Genomic DNA, 20691 nt, shown 5'->3' on the forward strand with positions numbered 1-20691 from the left:
CTCCCGAAATGGCCAATGGCTTGTGAAAACGCTCTCTGAGCTTCACGCCGATGTGGATTTGTGCACTGGGAAATTTCTGAAACCCCCACTGCCCCGATTCTCAAGTAGAGTTCGCCCACCTATTTCCTCAGGCTGACACCGAATCCACTTACCCAGCCTTATGGTGATTAGCCAAAATCAAAGCCCATGAGTGAAGTTGATAGACCGCTTTAATAATTTGCTTCAGTTTCTAATAGTTTAACATCAATTCCAAATCCCCGTAATAAAGTTTTGCTTTGGGGACTGGAGACTGTCAGATGAGTACGTGGCCTCTTAACAAAGTGTTCCATTAGCCCCAACCAGTTCCTTACAGACAGAGACTTCATTAGATAAGAGCTTGATCGACCAAGGGTCGATTTAAGCTTGTTTAGTTATTGATTAGATGCAAACAGGCGCTTAAACTCAACGCCAGCTCCAGAAGTACCCATTCTGAATAACCGGCCGTGTCAGCCTCTGCATGTGGCAGATATACTGGGGGGACGGCATTCCAGATGCGTTCGGCAGTTGTTTTTTTTTCTCTCTCTCTCCCTGAATCTTTTTCCTCTGTTTTTGGAAATGATCTTTAAGTAGAAGGCAGGGTCTGATGCGGTGACGTTGGTTGATTGGGGGGAGTAGTGCGTGGGTTGGACTGCTGGGGTGGTGGTTGTGGTGGAGGCGGAGTGGGATCGGCGCTCAGCTCCACTCTCTCTCTCTCTCTCTCTCTCTCTCTCTCTCGTTTTCTCATCTCGGTGCCAACGTGAGTACCACCAGGAGCGACCAGAGCGAACCGTGCACCGCGGTAAGTGTTGGCATTTTTTATTTAATTACAAGAGTATTCGCCGCTGCACTTTAATACCAATTCATGGCAGACCCCAGCGCAGCCCAGGACTCGCTCAGCCAGCGAGGATGTAAATCAAATAAACGAGTTCCCGTCTCCCCTCTTTAAATGATCCGGAGCAGTTGTTGCCGTTCTATTTGCTGGTCCTCGTCTCAGAGAAACGGTTATTTTGCTAGTATGTAATGCATGCTATTCTGCGTGGCTTGGGTGCGCCGCGCCGTTTTTGTGATATTTAGTATGTAGATAGCGATCTCTCTCCATCAGACACTGCTGTAACTGGCATAAAAAATCTTATTGCTGCCCCCCCCTTCTTCACCCCTCCCACTCCCCACCACCCCTAACCCACGACCTTGCTCCTATATATCAATAATACCAACCCGGGGTAGTGGAAACTGATTATATCTCTCCGAAGATCTGATGTTCTGAGAGAGGCAGAAAAAAAATGCTCTCGAAAACTTCCACATCTCGGTGGAACCGGAGGAATTTTCGCCCGCGGTCGAGCGCTGGGATTTAGTACAAGCCCACCCCGATTCTCTTTATTAAAAATAAGACTTTTTTTTTGTTTTCTTCTCGTCCGTGGGTAGAGATCACCCAGTTTGCCGCAGTGGAGAGCGCTCCTGTTTGATTTATACTGTGTATATCTATTAAAATAGATACCTCAAGCCGTCTGTTTCCTCGGCGGATTGAAAGATGCCTCGGCTCACGAGCATGTGGGAGCTGATCGTTAGCGGAGGGATCGGGAAGCAGGGCAGGAGGAGCTAGTTTGTGCTTGGGGAGAGATCGCTGGAGAGGGGACCGCGAAGACAGCAGCAAGGCGATGCAGCACCTTCTTCTCTTCCTCGTCTACATGGACCCACTGAACTTGCTGCTGTGCACAGGAAGGACCCGCAACAACAGGACGCTGGCCTCTCCCCGGCGTCAGGGGGGCTACACTTCCAAGGTGCAACAGATCAATACCACGGTGGTGGTGCCGGTTCTCCAGATCAACAGGATGAAGCCTTTGGTACTGCAGCACTCGGAGAAATGCCGGGGTCATTACGACGTGGCGGGTCAGTGGGACCCCGATTTCGAATGCAACAGGACTTCCTACAATTACTGCTGCGGAACCTGCTACATGCGCTACTGCTGCCAAGACAAAAACTACCGCCTGGAGCAAAACAGCTGCAAAAACTACGTGACACCCAAAGTGGAAATCCAAGTCACCACCGACCCAGATCGGGACGAACTGGAGAACGTGTACGATCCGAGCAAGGACAAGACCAACAGCACGGTGTACATTAGCTGCGGAGTAGTCGCCTTTGTAATTATTGCTGGTGTTTTTGCCAAAGTTGCATACGATAAAGCGACCCGACCTCCTCGTGAAATGAACGTGTCTAGGTAAGATCACGTTTTTGGCTTTTGATTGAGAAAATGTGTGTGTGTGTGTGTGTGTGTGTGTGTGTGTGTGTGTGTGTGTGTGTGTGTGTGTGTGTGTGTGTGTGTGTGTGTGTGTGTGTGTGTGTGTGTGTGTGTGTGTGTGTATTGTGCCTTCCAAGTGTTCACAAATTCCAAGGAATTCTTCATGATAACTTCTTCGTCAAAGATTCTCAAAGGAAAATCGCCATCATTCCAAACCTATCACGGAGATGTGTTAATGTCATCAATATAGAGGAAAGTAAAGCATAAAACTGATAGAGAATGCGGCAGGAATATGGGTGATGACCTCAGGAAATGTCTGGAATATCATCTCTCAGCCTAGGTATTGATATGGAATAATAAAAAGTACCTCAAGTGAGACAAAGTTTGAGAGACCTCTAGGAACGAATTTAGATTTTGGAGCGGTGGGTTACAGATAACAAGTTTTCTAACCCAAATCGAAAAGAGGCACATCGCAAAAAATCAAAATTCTACACAACAATCAAACAAGGTATCCACCAATTTACTTTAAAGTGTTGGGAGAAGAATTTTTAAAATTCTTTGAAATATTGTTAAAAAGGTGATCCAAGTGAATTTTTCAATTCACTTGTCAACAGATCAGTTTGAAATTGGTTATGTATTACATAGCCAGTAAATTGGGTTTGTACTATGTTACTGAGTATGGTAGAATATATTGATTTATTGGGAAGCTTACTTAGAATGAACCTGAGATTAAAATTATCTCTGTCACTAAAAGGTGGTAAGGTCTGGAAATGGGCATTTGTAAAACCACTTCAGCATAATGCTTAGTTCTAGGTGCAAATTAAGTAACATTAAAAAAAAGGACAGACACTATTTTGTGTTGACTCTTGTTATATTACCTAAATTATCAGATGTTCAGGCAAATCTTACTGCTTATAATCATGCGTGACGGTTAAAGCCCAAAGCAGAAGGTAAAGTCTGGGATCATCAGCATCCACTTTCCAAGAATATGTTGGTAGAAATTTTTCTATATGTTTATGATTTCTTCTCAGTTATAAAAGAGAATTCTTCCTTTAGAGAGCAACATGAAACTGTGCAAGGAATAATGTGTCTATTATTATTACTACTGATGGAGATTTTCCATGTGAAATGTCAATACATTTTTTAGTTTTCTGTCTTTCAAATTATATCAGAGAACATCCTATACATTGAATTGTGTATGGTTATTGCATAAAGGGACCTTTATTTCTTTTGCATAGCTTTTAATTTCATCTGCCCATTTTCTCATATAAAACTTGCATACAAATAACTGCTTGTACTGTGGAATTAATTCATGAGCACATTACCACATTGTCATTGATGATATCAGATGTACACCTTTGTTAAATGTACTGAGCACGTGTGCTCGCCTTTGGTATATTGAATCACTACATGGACTGTGTACTACTCTGAGCTTATCTTGAGCCCTTTACAAAGCTACAAGCAGTATATTGTACAACCTTATGGTTCAATATTTTCAATGTAGGAAAACAGAATCTGATACTCCTCTTCCCATTTAACTGACATCAAAATAAGAGATACCTGCTCAATCAAGTACACTCAAAAACTTTTTTTTTGCAAGGTGCTGGCAGAAGAATATCTTAACTGCTATGTGTAATGACACACTTCACAAGCTCTGGCTCAAAACTAAGAGTTGTTGTATAACTATTAATCACATCATCATTATCTCTGGGCTGATTGCCATTCTTCCATTTATTTTTCCAACTTTCGCAAACTTCACACACCAAGCAGCCAAAGATGGAGAAAGTGTGAAAAGTCAAATGACACCAGCTGTAATAATCTTGTATTTTCATAATGAATGAATTACGCTAGCAGAGATATAAAGCAGTAATTGCATCACAGAGTTATGTTACAATTACAATGTGTTTGAGTTTTGCTCTCTGAATTGTGGCACAATTAAAGACAGTTGGTTTCATTGAGCAATGCACAAAATACTAGAGGAAATCAGCAAATCAAGGAGCAGCTATGGAGAAGAATAAACAGTCAAAGCTTTGTGTGGAGACCCTTAAACTGGACACTTTCATCCCCTCTGTAGATACTGCCTGACCTTGCTGAGTTCCTCCAGAACGTTGCTCAAGATTTCCAGCATCTGCAGAATCTCTTGTATTCTTGCTTTCATTAATGCTTTGCATCTTACTGTCAGCATCCCTTGATTTGCATGTAAGAAGACACCACCTTTGTCCCTGTGGATTGTAAGTATTTTGCGTAACCAAAGTGTGGGGCAAAAATGAATTAAACGGATATTGCAGCAACTAACCATCTCACAAAACAGTGGGCGTCACCTCAGGTTTTCTATGAATTCCAGCAAAGCGTATTTTTATGAGTGTAAGGACTTTATTTATTGAAGATGATAGTTAAAAATAATATGTCAATTGATCAGTTCTAGGAATGCTGTCAATAGCAGCATTAACTTAAAAATCTTTAAGCATGGATGCTAGATTTTTCAGTTAAGTTCAAAATATTTTCAATTAAAAACCATACTTAATAAATTACTTCAGGAGCTTCTTATTTCTCTGCATGTCAAGGTAGATTTTCCGTAAGGGGATAAGTGAGTAGTTTAAATATAAATTAGAAAAAAATTATGTGTGAGGTGTGAAAATCTTAAATTATGAAGTTCTATTTTATTGTATATAAAATTAATTTCCAAATTGAACCATTCCTGTATTACCTAGATGATAGATGTATAACATAACCAAGCATGCTGTCAGTATAGGTATGGAGCCTACGCCATTGGAAATCATACTGTGCGGTCAGTGCAATATATGGTTGTGTCCAGTGCATTGGAAATCCATGTTTATTGACAGCATAGTGTTCAACATTTGATGCATGGATTGTCCTAATATACTCATTAGTGCTCCGTACAATGCTTCAAAAGATCAGAACATTTGGTAAGCTCTAGAATGTCACTGTAAAAGGACTCATATTTTTATAACAATTACAGCACAGAAACAGGCCATCTTGGCCCTTCTAGTTTGTGCTGACCTTACTCTCACCTAGTCCTACTGACCCGCACTCAGCCCATAACCCTCCATTCCTTTCCTATCCATATACCTATCCAGTTTTACTTTAAATGACAATACCGAACCTGCCTCTACCACTTTTACTGGAAGCTCATTCCACACAGCTACCACTCTCTGAGTAAAGGAATTCCCCCTCGTGTTACCCTTAAACTTTTGCCCCCTAACTCTCAAATCATGTCCTCTTGTTTGAATCTCCCCTACTCTCAATGGAAAAAGCCTATCCATGTTAACTCAATCTATCCCCCTCATTATTTTAAATATCTCTATCAAGTCCCCCCTCAACCTTCTACGCTCCAAAGAATAAAGACCTGACTTGTTCAACCTTTCCCTGTAACTTAGGTGCTGAAACCCAGGTAACATTCTAGTAAATCTTCTCTGTACTCTCTCTATTTTGTTGATATCTTTCCTATAATTCGATGACCAGAACTGTACACAATACAGATCAAACAATACAGTTTGATCTACTGTCAAGGCAACGTGTGATTCCAGAATTTGTAGAAATCTTGATTTACTTTCAGTGTAACAAGTAACACCTCAGTGTTTGGAAAGTTGATTCATGCACAGAAAAGTATAAAGTGCCTAAAGAATCATAGCAAATTATTAGATTGGTAAACAATACCCAAAGTACTAAGGTTCATAGTACATAGTCAGTAAGTATAGGTTTTCTGGTACAAGGTCAAAATGGTCTACAATACCTAAAGCGTTGCAAATCTGGGCAAATTGTTGATATGGTGTATAATGCACAAAGCATGGAAATTACTATAATAACTTCAAGTGAAGCTTCAATCAGCATTGTATACTGCCAGTGTGATGTAAAATGGATGCATAAGATTCTAACAGTGTGAACTATTGTTACTGAATACAATATATAATGACTACTGCATTGGTTCACTGTCAGTGTAGTGTACATAGCTTCAATGATTATGAGATTGTTTGTTCAGTTCGAGGCAGACAGCATTCATAGAGCACAGAAATGGGCAATTTGGTCTACCATGATCATATCGATCTTTTTGCTTAACAACACGAATACTATCGCTAGCTCTGCTGGCACCCTATTTGAGATATTGACCACTTTCTGTATCATGAAACATATTCCTCAGATCACCTATAAAACTCCATTCTCTCAATAAAGCAATGCACTCTTCTTTTTGATACTCTTATCGTGAGAAGAAAAGATTCTGACTATCCCGTCTGTCTATGCCTCTCATAATATTATACCTTTCTGTCCAGTCATCTGAGCTTTCTTCATTCCAGGGAAAACAATCCCAGTCTGTCCAATCTCTCCACATTGTTATCATCTGATTCAGAAAACATTCTGCAAACCTCCTCTGCACTCTCTCCAGCACAACCACATCCTTTCTATTGTTCGGTGATTAGAAGGACAGTCATTCATTTTTAGACTCAGAAGTGTTCATATCATCCCAACTCTTACACTCTACGCTCTGGCCTATAGCCGCACACATCCCTAATGCTTTCTTCACCACCCTATTGTTCTGCGTTACCACTTTCAGGAAGTGGGGGGCTTGCATCGGGCATTGTCTCTGTTCATTCTCATTCCTTTTTGCCTGAACATTTATTGCATTATTTCCTGCTGACAACCTTCCTCACCTCCGATACCTCAAATTTTTATGTCATCTGCAGGTGCACTAAAGTATTGGTGGGGAGGGGGCAGTGGTGCTCTGTAAATCAGGCAACATCTATAAAAAGAAATAGTTAACATTTCAGATCAATGCCGTGTAGCTACCAACTAACTGACCCCTCAGAATATGTATGTTTCTATACACTTGTCAATCCCAATGTAAAAATTATGCTGATCAAAATGCATATGGCAGGCTTGACAATTAATTTTATATTTTAATGCAGTAAATCCCTTTCAGTATCAGTTGTATGATTTTATAATTATTGATTTTGATAGATTCTGATGTGAAAGTCTAACTTACAGAATAATGGTAAATACAACAGATTAAAATGACGTTGGGAACGTTGATAGGCAGGGACTGAATGAAGCGCAGTAATAATTTAATGAGTAAAAGTCACTGAAATTATTAAAGATCCCTGTGGACTGGATTGCTAGTCTCAAAGTGGAGTATGAGTTAAGAGAAATAATCAGATAATTAAAATTAGAACAAATTCTCCAATACATAAATGTAGAAAACCAATCAATAAATCCGCATGCTGATCAGCTTCGGGTTCCCTGTCACCCTCATCCAGCATACTGCCCTTTGAGCATCTAGCAAAGGAAACTCATCGAGCCTCTGCTCTATGTAGTAGTACTGCTAAATTATTCCAATACCTAAAACATCTAGAAAATACACTCTCTATTCAGAGTCATCGACCCTTTAACCATCAATTAGCCAGCACAAGTAACCGGCAGGTCACATTTAAGCAAAGGGCACTAAATAGATAGCACTAAAGAACTGGTGATAAGATCAGCTTTATATGGTACAGAATAATTGTGGAAGAATGTAGCTCAATTTATAGATTGTTAGTTAAATGCAGCTTCTGTAACTGTGCTAAGTTATGAAGCTCTCTACAGTTGCGGTTCCATTCCCAATTTGTGTTAATTTGTCAGAGCCTCAGTTGAGAAACTATAAATGCAAAAAGGCTCTGTGCTGAGAAAAGGGAATTCAAAAAGTCATTCTGTTCAAAGCCACTAATTCAAAGTCCATTTTTTTGTCATGTGCATAAATTCCTGTATGCACAGGTGCAAAGTAAAACTTACTTAATGAGGCCTGTGGGAAAATGCATATTTAGATAGATATTTTATTGATCCCAGAGGAAATTACAGTGTCACAGTAGCATTACAAGTGCACAGGTATACAAATATTAAAAGAGAAGTAAGAAACAATAAAAAAAAGTTACCTCAAACAGTCTAACAGGAGGGGTTCATCACTTCCTCGGCTATAGGTTGACTCATTATAGAATCTAATAGCCCAGGGTAAGAATTACTTCGCTCTGTGGAGCAGTGCAGTTGTCTTATTCTATTGCCCCAGCACACCACCACATAGAAGATTGTACTGGCAACAACAGACTGGTAGAACATGTAAAGGAGAGGCCTGCATACTCCAAAGGACCTCACTCTCCTCGAGAAGTAGAGACGACTCAGGCCCTTCGTGTACACAGCCTCTGTGTTGGAGCTCCACTCAAGTCTGTCATCCAGGTGCACCCCCAGGTTCTTGCAGATTCTCACCACATCCACCTCCTCACTATCAACAGTAACAGGGAGCAGTGCAGGCTCAGTCTTCCTAAAGTCCATCACCATCTGCTTTGTCTTACTGATGGTCAGCTGCAGATGATTCAGCTTGCACAGTTTGACGAAGTCCTCCAGCAGGGCCCTGTATTCATCCTCCTCTCCTCCCTATATACACCCAACTATTGCTGAGTCATCAGAGAATTTCTGCAGATGACGTGACTCAGTGTTGTATCTAAAGTCCGAGTATACAGAGTAAACAGGAATGGAACCAGAACAGTCCCCTGTGGGGTCCCAGTGCTGCTTATAGCCATGTCCGACACACAGGTCTGAAGCTGCAGTAACTGTGGTCCATTATCTAGAATACAATGGAAGTGCTAACCTGCGTTGAATGGAGCTTCCCCCCATTAACGAGCAGTGTGGTATTGAAGGCACCCGAGATATCAAAAAACATGATTCTCAGAGTGCTGCCCTGCTTAATCAAATGGTACTAGATTATTCAGCAGGTGGGTGACAGCGTTGTCAACTCCAAAGCGTCCCTGGTAGGCAAACTGCAGGGGATCGAGAGCTGATCTAACCGCGGGTCAGAGGTGAGCCAGGACCAGCCTCTCTCGGATCCTCATGATGTGTGAGGTCAGAGCCACTGGACGGTAGCCATTCAAGACTTTTGCTTGGCATACTGGGAGCACACAAAATGTCTTCCACACAGTCAGGACCCTTTCCAGGCTGTAACTCAGATTGGAAATGCATTGGAGAACTCCACATCGTTGCTCAGTGCACGTCTTCAGGACCTTAGGGTTCACACAATCCACTCCCAATGCTTTTCTGTGTTTGAGTTTCCCCCAGAGCCCCTTTTATTTAGAGATAAAAAGGAAAAACTGTAGAAAATACTCAGCAAGTTAGGCAGCACATATGAAGAGAATGTATGTTAGAACTTCAGAACTTCAGGTTCATAACCTTTCATCAGAAGTGGCAAACGTTAAATATCAGATATCTTTTAAGTAGGTTATTGGATGGAAAAAATAAGACATGGCTGCAGTGCATGACAGTTGAATAACTCTTGGCACAAATTACCCATCGTCACACATCGTTTTTTTCCTGAAGCAAGTACTGGAGATTCAGATCCTTTTTGTGTACTTCATCTGTTTCATTTGGGACATGCAGCAGACATGCTGACCGGCCAATCCACAGCTCCCAAAATAAAACCACAAAGACAGCAAACGCTGAAACTTCAGAGTGGGTTAGGGGCAGGGATTTTTTTTTTGGTTCCAAGGAAGTTATAAAGATAAAAAGGCACAAAGCATTAAATGAGGACTATTAATCACAGTGGTGAGAACTGTACATCGAAAGTGCCTTGCTCTCTATCAGTGTATTCACTGCCCCTTTCTGTTTTCATTTCTTTCCCACTTTATCCCTGTACTAACCAATCCCTGCTCCAATCAGTTATTTTGAGATGACAGTGTATTAGTATTATGTGTTTTCTTATTTAATTTTATTCAATTAGGAGTGTGAAGTTGTAATAAGGAAATATAGCCTTTTATAATTGGATTAAGCAGGTTCTATAGAATCAGTGTTCTGTGAATAGCCATGTCCGTAACTCAAGACATTGGCTGAATTAACTGCCAGCCACACCAAACTGAAGGGAAACATGCTCAACTCAGCACAGGGAATGTTAGCTTTTGAGCTCCATTCAACATCTTTTCGGTTTTCAGTTCTTCATTTTAGAGATTGACATCTATCAAATTGCCAGACTATAAAACCCACCTGCTTATTGGAGGGACATCTGCCACAAGAATATTGCTTTTTTTAATAATAGAAATGTAAAATCAATCATTTTAATTTAAACATAAAATACATATAAATTGTCAGACCTTTAAAATTTTTAACAAACTTTTCTATATAGTTCATGGAGTTTGAAGTTTTGTTTCACAGTGAGAATTGTTTTTATCTTCAACCAGTATCACATACCATTCCACGTCAGGAAGGTTTGGTTTTTTTGAACAATCAAGCAGTATATTTGCACAAGATGTTGATCCGTAATATTGTACACAAGGATAAAAAGGAGGAGGGGTGTAATTGAAGGTTGAAAAACAATAACAGATTTGAGAACATTTGATAAAAACAGGAAAATATGTTAGTAATATATAGCTCTGAACAAGCCTCAAATTAAACCTATAAGCAGATGGGCTCCTTCTGTAGGATGTTGGCTTATCATAGCAATGTTATCCATGTGGCATACAACACAATCTTTGCTCCTTTAATGCGTGCATTTATCCAATCATAGTATTTACCGTTCTTTAAGTTCACTGAAAATTACGCCGTGCAAAAATAGTTAAAGCACAATTCGAAGATTTTAACTTTCTTTGTCTGAGGCATTGAGAACTGGGGTACTGGGAGCTGTTTGCACTTATTTTAAACAAAGATATGTTGCGTGCAATCTTTGAATCTAAGTTATTACTAGCTAGGATTCATACTTTTAAAGAGGATTGTGCTGCTGACTCTAGCGGAATTCACCTGAAGATCAACAAATAAGTAGGGAATGGCTTTTGCATTCCCTGTTCACATATATAGAGGCGAGTGGTATAGTTTTATTGTTTGGACATCAGAGAGTATTGAGGAACTTGTTATTAAAATTGTCAAGAAATTAAAAGATGAGTTGCTTGACACGGTTGAAAAGAATTTTCTAGAAAGGATCACGATTAATACATTCCATTGGTAACTTGGCTGAGAAGAAATTTTTGGAGACTCAGCACGGCCTCTAGAAAATGTTTGCTAGGGTATTTGGGAAAATAACAAAATTGTTGGATGATAAATGCCTCCGCATTCCCTGATGAAGCTCACTGATGAAAAGCGACAAGATTGAGTTTTGTGGGACTTGCAGGCCAATTTTATATTAGTAAGGAACATCTTGGAGATGGTACTTGCTAATAGTCTGAGCCCTTGTATTAATCTATAGGAGTAAACATTTGTTGTGTATTTAATATTTGAGTAATATTGTAAATATATTGTTTGATTAAGCATTCTTGTTCATTTAAATAATTCATTATGGGTTATATGTATAAATATGTGATTGTATATGCCATCATGCTACCACATGATATGCTGCGCCTTGCTTAAAGTAATCATGAAGTTAGAACCACATTCCCTGTCTCCTGAGTCTTCCTTTGAATTAGTTTAATGTTTTGAAGTTACAAAACATGACATTTCCAATGAGCTATATTTAACATGAGCCTGAGATGGCAATCAACCTGTAGAAGTTTGAATTGAAAGAAAACAGCAAGGAATGCTTGTAAAATACAGAGCCGAGAATGCGCAGAAACTGTAGAGTTAAAAAAAAATCAATAAATGGAAGAATTTGTGGGTTCAGAAAGAGTGAGTGTCTAGTGCTAGTATTACTTATAAAAAGCAGAAGTGGCTAGCTACATCAGAAGGATTGACACATTTGATTACACAACAGATACACACTGGATTTTATATATTAAGGAAATGGAACAGTATTTTGATGCAAATGAAATAGCCAGTGAGAAATGAGTACAAAATTTGTTGAGTGCATTGGGTTTAAAAGGATTTAATTTGCTTCCAATTTTTCCTGCTCCAACCAAAGCAGCAGAAATGAGCTTTGCTAATACTGTCATAGTAATACAAGAACATTCAGAATCAAAAGCATTGTTGATTGCAGAGTGCTTTAGGTCTTATAAGCAGAATCAAAAGGAAGAGGAGTCCATTTCAGCGTACGTGGCTGAATTGAACGAGTTGGCTGGGAATTTTCAGTTCAATGATGGACATAATGATGCACTGAGAAATCATTCAATTTGTAGAATATTACAAAAAAATTCAAAAATGGTTCCTAACTGAAGCACAACTCACATTTGAAATAGCTATTGAAATTGCTGTTTCACTGGAAACCACAGACAAGAATGCAATTGAGTTATGGTCAGGAATGAAAGAGGCAGCTCGTTCAATTCAGTCATGTATGCTAAAATGGTACCCCTTCCTTTCACTTCCACTTATGAAACCTAAAGTGCTCTTCAACTAACAATTGTTTCAGTTCTAAATGTTCCTGCATTACTTTGACAATATCAGCAAAACTCAGTTCTGCTGATTTGGTTGGAGCAGTTAAACTTTGAAGCAACAGAATGCTTTTAAACTCAATGCATTCAGCAAAATTGATAGTCATTTCTCTTTGGCTGTTTTGTTTGCTTCAAAATGCTATTCAATTTGCTCAGTTTATAACGTCCAGCTATCTGTTGTGTGATCAAACCTGTGAAACTTTCTGATTTAGTTAGCCATATTTGCAACTTTCTTTAAAGATTATTATCACCTAGTACTCACTCTTATTGAATCCACAATTCTTCCATTTAAGGACTTATTTTTTAACCAGGCCATACAAGTTGTGTTACTGTTGTGGCAGGGGCTCACATACACCAGACCAATGCGGGTTGAAAGGTGAATTTTGTAGAAATTCCAGTAAAGTAGGACACATCCAAAGAATATTTTGAGCAGACAAATATACATAGATTGCATTGGCAAGAGAAAAAGATAAAAAATGAAGTTGCAGTTTCAAAAAGAGTACTAATCTGCATGCTCTTGATGAAAGAGCTAATAATGATGAGAGGGACACAGAGCTGGCTAGCCTTGAGATTTACAATGTAAAAACTAACAATAGACAAGCACTGTGACTTACATTAGAAGTGAATGGAAGTCAATTAAAATGGAATTGAACACTGGCTCGATTGCTTCAGTCATTCTGCAAAATGAGTTTTAATGACATTTCAAGGATATTAAACTAAGCCTGCAGATATCTAACTAAGAACTTATACTGGAGAAAAGATAGCATTCGTGACAGGGAAATTCAACAACCAACAAGCCACATTAAGCCTGTACATGGTAAAGACAGGATCACCAGCATTGTAGAAGCATGATTGGTTGAGACAACTACAAATTGACTGGAGATCCATCCGTCATTTGCATGTCACATTCCTCCAATGAAGCCAACGGAAAGTGGATTATGAATGGTATTGGTTGATGCCAGAAGTGTCTCCATGTGAAATACCATGAACTATTGTGTAACAGTATACAAACAAGTAATGGTGCCATTCTCATATTGGACCAAGGAAGGACCATGCTACTTGGAGGATTCATGAATGTGACAAAGGCAGTGGTCCCACTTCCAACAGTTTTTGTAGGCAACACATCAAGAGAGAGATAACATGATGGTTAACTGTGTCCTACACACTCCCATCAGGTCCACCATATTTTATTCTCCAGGAGCTCAAAGGTATCCAAAAATCTGCTCCCAGCACGTCAATTTACACCATTCTCTTCACCTACCACATCTCACATTAGCTCACCTTCAGCACCAGAGCCATGTCCTGATCCAGCTGATAGCGATGGTGGTAGAGGCAGATACATTAGGGCCCTTAGAAACCCTTAGATAGCCTCATGGTGATAGGAAAATGGAGGGCTATGTAGAAGGACAGGGTAGATTGATCTTAGAGTAGGTTAGAGGGTTAGCACACCATTGTGGGCTACAGGGCCTGTATGTGCAGTAATATATTATGTTCTACCCGAGAAACCTTCTGATATGTTAATCAGGCAGTTACTTGCAAAATGTGCCTTGGTTTTAAGCTGGAAGAGAGTGCAAGGAGCTTCAGGAAAGTTACAAGCATTCAGCTTTTTTGAGTATAAAGAACCAGAATCTACTCCGCATGTATTAAGGTTATTGCATGAACTTTACATGGGAGACAAAAAGCTGCTTGTAAAAGTAGGTACAATGACTGAAGCTCATCCAGATGAATAGAAGGCCAAAAAGAAAGGAGTCAATGGAGGTACAAAATCAGAGAATTTTCAGATGATGTTGTGGATGAGGAAACTAAGGGGAGAGATCAGATCATTAAGGGAGCAATCGATGTATTAATAAGAGAATACTTCAGTGAACTAAATGTACCTTTCCAAGATCAAGATGCACATGCCTGAAAGAAGAAAATAGAAAAGAGAAAGAATGACAAGAAGTTGAAAAGGAGAATAAAGGTTCCATAGCTGTCAGAACCATTTCCTGCATTCTCAGAGTCAATTCCTACAACCAGCACAGATGAGGTCCCAGAACCTTGAGATTGTTACACAGCCACAAGTCTCACCTGCCAAGCAGAATGATTCCCCTTGTCAGGAAAGATGTTATCCCACAAGAGTAAGAAATCCTCCACAGTGATTGAATCTTTAGGCCTGAATGGGACAATTTAAAATTAACTGAGCTGTGGATGTCTGTATATAGTAGATGAATTATATAACATACTGTGTATATAGTTGGGATGCATTCTCCATTGAGTTCTTTATAGCTAAGCAGGGAGGAGTTTTGTGTATTTAATATTTCTGAGTTATTTGAGTAACATTTTAATATATTGCTTAATTGTTAATTTATGAGTTATATGTATAAATGCATGAAACACATATGTCTCCAAAACTACCACATGTTACAGGCATGTCTCGCTTAAACTAAACATGAAGTTAAACCCATATTCTTGGACTCACATGTCTTCCTTTGAATTAATGTTTTGCAGTTACAAAACATAACAACATTAATTAATGAATATTTTCTTTCCTTTTGTTTTAAAAATGGAGGCATCAGAAGAAGTTTGCAAAAGCTACAAAGATGCATGCAAATATAATAGCCTTAGACAGAATCAATTCGACTGGATACAATGAAGGAATGGTTCTGGCAGATAGCATTTAATACAGATGCATAATTCAAGTGGCAGGTTCACTGCCAAATGTTGTGTACCATTGCTTTTTCAAAGCTGGTGAATGAGGAAGGAACTCTTGTGTTATAATACATTAGTCTCTGAAAGCTCGTCACAGGAGACACAAATAATTGTAGAAGTGGGTAGGATGCTAGTTCCATCACATATGAAAAACAGCACCTTGATTTTATCTACTTGCATTGATATGGAATTCATGTAAATGATTTGCATGACACTTCATGCATGGCTACCTAACTTAAAGATACTTAATAGAAACTTAGAAAGTTTCAACTTCATCACATATGGACAAATGGGTTAAAGGGGGCTTAGTGATGATCTTTAAAATTCTAGTAGGATTATGTGTTGTCCAATGGGGCAGGTTATTTGATCTTCCAAGGTTATCCATAGATATGTTAACAATTTTTAAAAATCAATTGAGTTGAGTAAACCTTTCTCTGAGAAAAGATTTGCAGGTGTTTTCTCAATTAACCACTTTAAATGTGTGTTTGTTACATTTTTATTAGCTGCTTGCTTTAAGAATCATTGAATTAAGAACATGGATAAGCCATGAATATCTTGAATGGCTTAACTGCCTCAGAAGACTGAGCGCCCTATTCCTGATTCTGTGTCCCTAATATAAAATAGGTTAGATGTGAAGAGTACTTCTGCTCGCTGAAAATTATTGACCTTGGGATTTATTACAAGTACGCAGAAATCCAGTGCACGATTAAAAATGAAACTGGATGTGTTTCTGTGAGCACATCAATTTACGGATGAAAGGTGGTCAAAAAGGGCTGTGATATTTCACTGTTCTGAAACTTGACAGCTTTTGGTGATTAGAGCTCAATTTCTCACCTCTTTCTCCTGTTTAACTTTCTCCATGAGGCTTCATGAATGAGGGTCGATGAAGGTGTTGGTGCCTGGAACTCATGTAGTGTGTTAGGTTGAATGGACCTTGTCTTTTCTGTTTTGCTGTCTGAGATCATTTGATAAATGATAAGCTTTTATCACTCAAGCTTGGAGTTAACTAACCATAAACATTTTATTTATTGCCTGCATTGTATTAACATGGAGACACAAGAGACAACAGACAAGGTGTGGCAGGAACCCAATGGGCTAAGCAGTATCTGTGGAGGTCCCGATCCGTGCCCAAATGAAGAGTCTTGACTTAACATGTCGACTCTCCATTTCTGTCCTCAGATGCTGCCTAATGCTTTTGTTGCTTACAGAGACGTGGCAATACCCTGAGTTTACCAGCAAGGCTTGTCAATAAATAAGGATGAAAGATGTCACTGATAAATGCACAAGCTTTCAGTTATTTCAACCATTCCCATATTAGCTCTATCACTGTTTATTTTATTGAGGTATAATTTGGTGATACTTTTAATTATTTCAAATTAACTAATAATCAAACTGTAAATTTCTAAATTAATTTACTTCATGGTTCTCAAATATAGTTAGGGTATTTATTCATTTCCATATTTTATGTTGATCCATTTGAAGTAATAATTAGCAATATTTTAATTAGCAGACAAGAACAATGATACAGTTTAACTCTAATGTGGGTTATGAAAAGAATGCTTTAAATATATTACACAGAAATGCCAAAATTCACATTTATTATGCATTCTCAGCAAAATACATTGCAAAATCTTTTCTTTTGTTCCTAAAGTGGAGTGTAGAGGGAACTGTTTCCAAGTTAAATTACAGCACTTTGAAATTCAACTGGTAATTTCCAATTATGATCACTTAACAGATCAGACACTATTTCCATATCAGGGGCATATTAAATGACATCACTCCTTCAGGATGCCAGAGAAATTAATGCATGTTGTTTTGGGGACAGCATGCAAGATCCAGGTTTTAATAGTGCCACTCTATGGTAGGACCCCAGTCATGCAAATTCCTTTATTTTGGAACCTCTCCATTGTACAAATCTCTCATCAACCCATCTTCTTACCCTATGACACATTACCTTCATAATCAATCACCACCCAGCAGCCCTCCTCCCAACAACTTCCCAATGACTCTTAAACTCTCTGAGATTCTCTTGTCCAAGGCTTTTCTGATCTCCTTAACTTCAAATCTTCCCAAGCCCATGCCTCTCCTGCTTACCAAATTCCTAGACTCCATGGCAAGCCAAATTCCAACACCCAATTGACCAATTCCTGACTCCTTCACTTTCTATTCTCCATGATTCCCCAACCCCTAGCCCTCAGTCTACCTTACCACATTGTATTCCGCTCCCCCTCACAGGACACATTCAGAAAATGTGCATTTTCTTCTTTATTTCGATAAATGACGACCACCAAAGGTTCACGGCTCTAAGGTAATATTTTCAAAACCATTGTTCACTGGTTTGATAAATAAAACTGCCTATAAATATCCCACTCATGAATTGGCAAATCTTCAGTCTTGTGTATTAGATTGGAGCAAATACAGGTGCATTCATTTTTTGGACCTGTAAAATGTGTCACTTGAATCTCCAGCATATGTTTAGTCATTGCTGACAAGAGAGGGCAGCTGTTACAACTGGCATTTACAATCAAGGAATGAAAATTATTACCTATTCATTTAAAGATATGCAGCTAGTCTATTTATTTTGTTTAAAACATTGGAAGAGCTGGCATTTTTAATATAAAAATCCAAGTTTAATTTCTTATGTAAAAGGCAATGGCAACCAAAATTCTTAACAGGATGATGAAGGGTTTTGAAAAAAATAAACATGGAAAACTTTATGCTAATAGAAGGGTTGAACATTTTTAGTAAATTTCCAGTGCTGGATAATGAAAAATTAGGTAATAATCCACTCCCACCAAAGAGCATGAGGTGCATGGGTGCTCATTGCTTGCTACTGTTTAGAAAGTTAAATTGATTACTTATGAGTAGAGAATTCCATAGAAAAATGTCAGCTTTAAACAAAATAGATTGTATAGCAAAAAACTCTCATTCAGTTCAGACCGTTCTTTCTTGGGTTCCAGATAGTTATGAGAATGCTTTTGGTAAATATCCCAAGATGGACATTACAGCTTTAAATCCCTTCCATTACCAACTATATTTGACAGTACAATATCTTATTGCTTATCTTATCCATGTTATAAGGAAGTGCAATATATTGGAAAAATAATATTAGTCTTATATCACCAGTTCAGCTTCCTGGCTATGAGATGTCATCAGTATCACTAAAACTGTAGTACAGATGCAGTCAGTTCCTACCGCTTGATTTTTAAGAATTTACATGGTGCTCCAATGTTCAAAGTGAACCAACCTAATCAAAATAGCTTCTGTCTGCTTCATACTGTTTCCTGTTAATTAACTGCTTAAGTATTCATTGAGAGCACCACTGAATGATCTGTTCTTTGACCTCTGCCAACATGGCTAAGCATGTTCTCTCATGTGGAGATAATTTGTTGGTTTCTCTTGGTATTTTCTGAAATGGTTCTTAAGGTCTATTTGTGTGCCTGTGTCGTGGGATGGAAGTGGGAGTATTTGACAGTCTCTAATCCTAATTAGTTTGTTTCTTAAAAGGCCAATCTGTAATGTATTTCTGACTGTATTGAGATTCAGCATGTATCTCTATTTGGAGTGCAACACTACCATCGAAGTTTGAATAGCAATTGTGATGGACATAAGGAAAAAGAAGAGGTAGAGAAATCATGAAATGAATACCACTTTCCATCTCCGAGTATTAGAGCCCATCATGCAATGTTTTATCGTGCCACTCTAATGCCACCCTTTTAACAGGTTTGGATTAAATTCTAGTTACCTAAAACAAATTGCCATCCCTTCTTGGCCATGTTAGTTTTAGTTTCAGTAATTCATTATTTGTAATCAATAAAGGTTACCTACAGAAAACCCAGGACAAATCCACCAGCATTCATCCAAAAGGAAACATTTTCTTCCATGTTATTTAGTACACGTTTGCTACAGTTATTAGAGTTAGTACAAATTAATATGATATTTTGATTGCCTTTTTTCAAAGTATGCTCTGTGTAAAGGTTGAAATTTGAAAACAGAGGGCTAGTACTTCAGGTCTTATATTAGTATTTAATGCTAAGGATGAATTTGAAAATTATCGGGGTTTTGTTAGAGCCTGCAGTTGATTGATGGTCTCATGCTGACCATACTAGTGACCTATATATATTTTTGAACATCCTGGCCATGAGTGGAATACTCATTACAGAAATAAAAATGATTCATGAAAGTAAATGTCTTTAACAGAAGGACTTGATAAATAGCAGAATTTCAAATGAAGCAGGGAGAATCAAGGCCAAACAATTTTGTGCTTGCTAATTGAAGAAAATATTATTAGAATTTAAAATAATTAATTTTTCCAATGTCAACTAATGACAAATTTAATTCTTGACTGATGTGGAAAAATCAATTGGCGGCTCTAACTACCCAATTAAACACTTTCTGTAAATTAGCTACACTGCATTAATAGTAGGTGAAATTACACTATTGTTACAGTTTGATTGTAAATTTGCACATCTCTTTGCATATTTCAATATTAGTTGAGAACAAAACCCAGAGCTACTGCTTGTTTTAAAACCTCAGAACATCTGCTTCTTTGAGGTATAGATCACATACCTCAACTCAAAATTTGACAGTGGAAAACATGGCTTGCTGCGAAGAGATTGAGAGAATGTAACCATAAGGGGCATGCAATTTGCCTTGGATCAATGCTTTTAAATCTAAGTATAATCACCCTTACAAATACAACAAAAACATAATCCTCATTCTCTTGGTGGTTTGTTATTCATTTCTGAGAAAATGCAACCTTAAATTTCCATGGATTGACAAAATAAGCTCCAGTGACATTTAAAAGCTAATTTTGAAAAGAGATGTTATAACTTAAAAAAAATCAGCTTCAATTATTGTAAACTGATAAAGACAAAACTGTTGTTTGGAAAGTAAATAGCTATGTCTCTCATTCTTGTCTAATTGGAAAGCTTGAATGTGTATCCTACTAACCCATCAACTATGTTGCTAATAAATACAGCTAATAGTTCAGGCTCTAAACTATTCTAAATGTATGCAGTTAAAAAAAGACTAAATGACTTTGGCTTTAATTGTGATCCCTGTGGAATACCATTTGTTACATCCTATGAATTGGAATATCTGCTCATGATTCCAATTCTCTGATAGATCACATTGGTTTCGAGACCAGAACATGACTGGTTTGTGACATTAGAACATTTCTGAGAAGAACAGGTCATTTGCCCATCAAAGATGGCCAAATTCCTATTCACGTAGTGTGTTGAAATAACTAATGAGTTTAAATATGTAAGTCTGTAAGGTACTACTCTCAACTACACAACTATAGTTTGTTCCATGGGTCCACAACTTGTTATGTAAAGAAATGCTTCCTGGTGTGAGCTTGAAATCTTTCCTTAAACAGCTTCCTCCTATGGCTCTGTGTCCTTGGTGATGCATTAATCTTGAATTAGC

At 38.3% G+C, this 20691-nt stretch overlaps 1 protein-coding gene across 1 annotated transcript in view; it reads left to right on the top strand.

Moving 5' to 3' along the window:
* The first annotated feature begins 692 nt into the window (after window positions 1-692).
* Window positions 693-20691, top strand: part of LOC132380153 (protein shisa-6-like) — a 568432-nt gene continuing 548433 nt past the window's right edge. Inside the window, exons 1-2 of the mRNA XM_059948780.1 lie at window positions 693-817; window positions 1510-2233. Of these exons, the coding sequence (XP_059804763.1) occupies window positions 1674-2233 (560 nt within the window). The 5' untranslated portion in view covers window positions 693-817; window positions 1510-1673. The remainder of the gene's footprint in view (window positions 818-1509; window positions 2234-20691) is intronic.

Source organism: Hypanus sabinus, chromosome 23 (genome assembly GCF_030144855.1).
Source record: "Hypanus sabinus isolate sHypSab1 chromosome 23, sHypSab1.hap1, whole genome shotgun sequence".
Taxonomy (NCBI): Eukaryota; Metazoa; Chordata; class Chondrichthyes; order Myliobatiformes; family Dasyatidae; genus Hypanus; species Hypanus sabinus.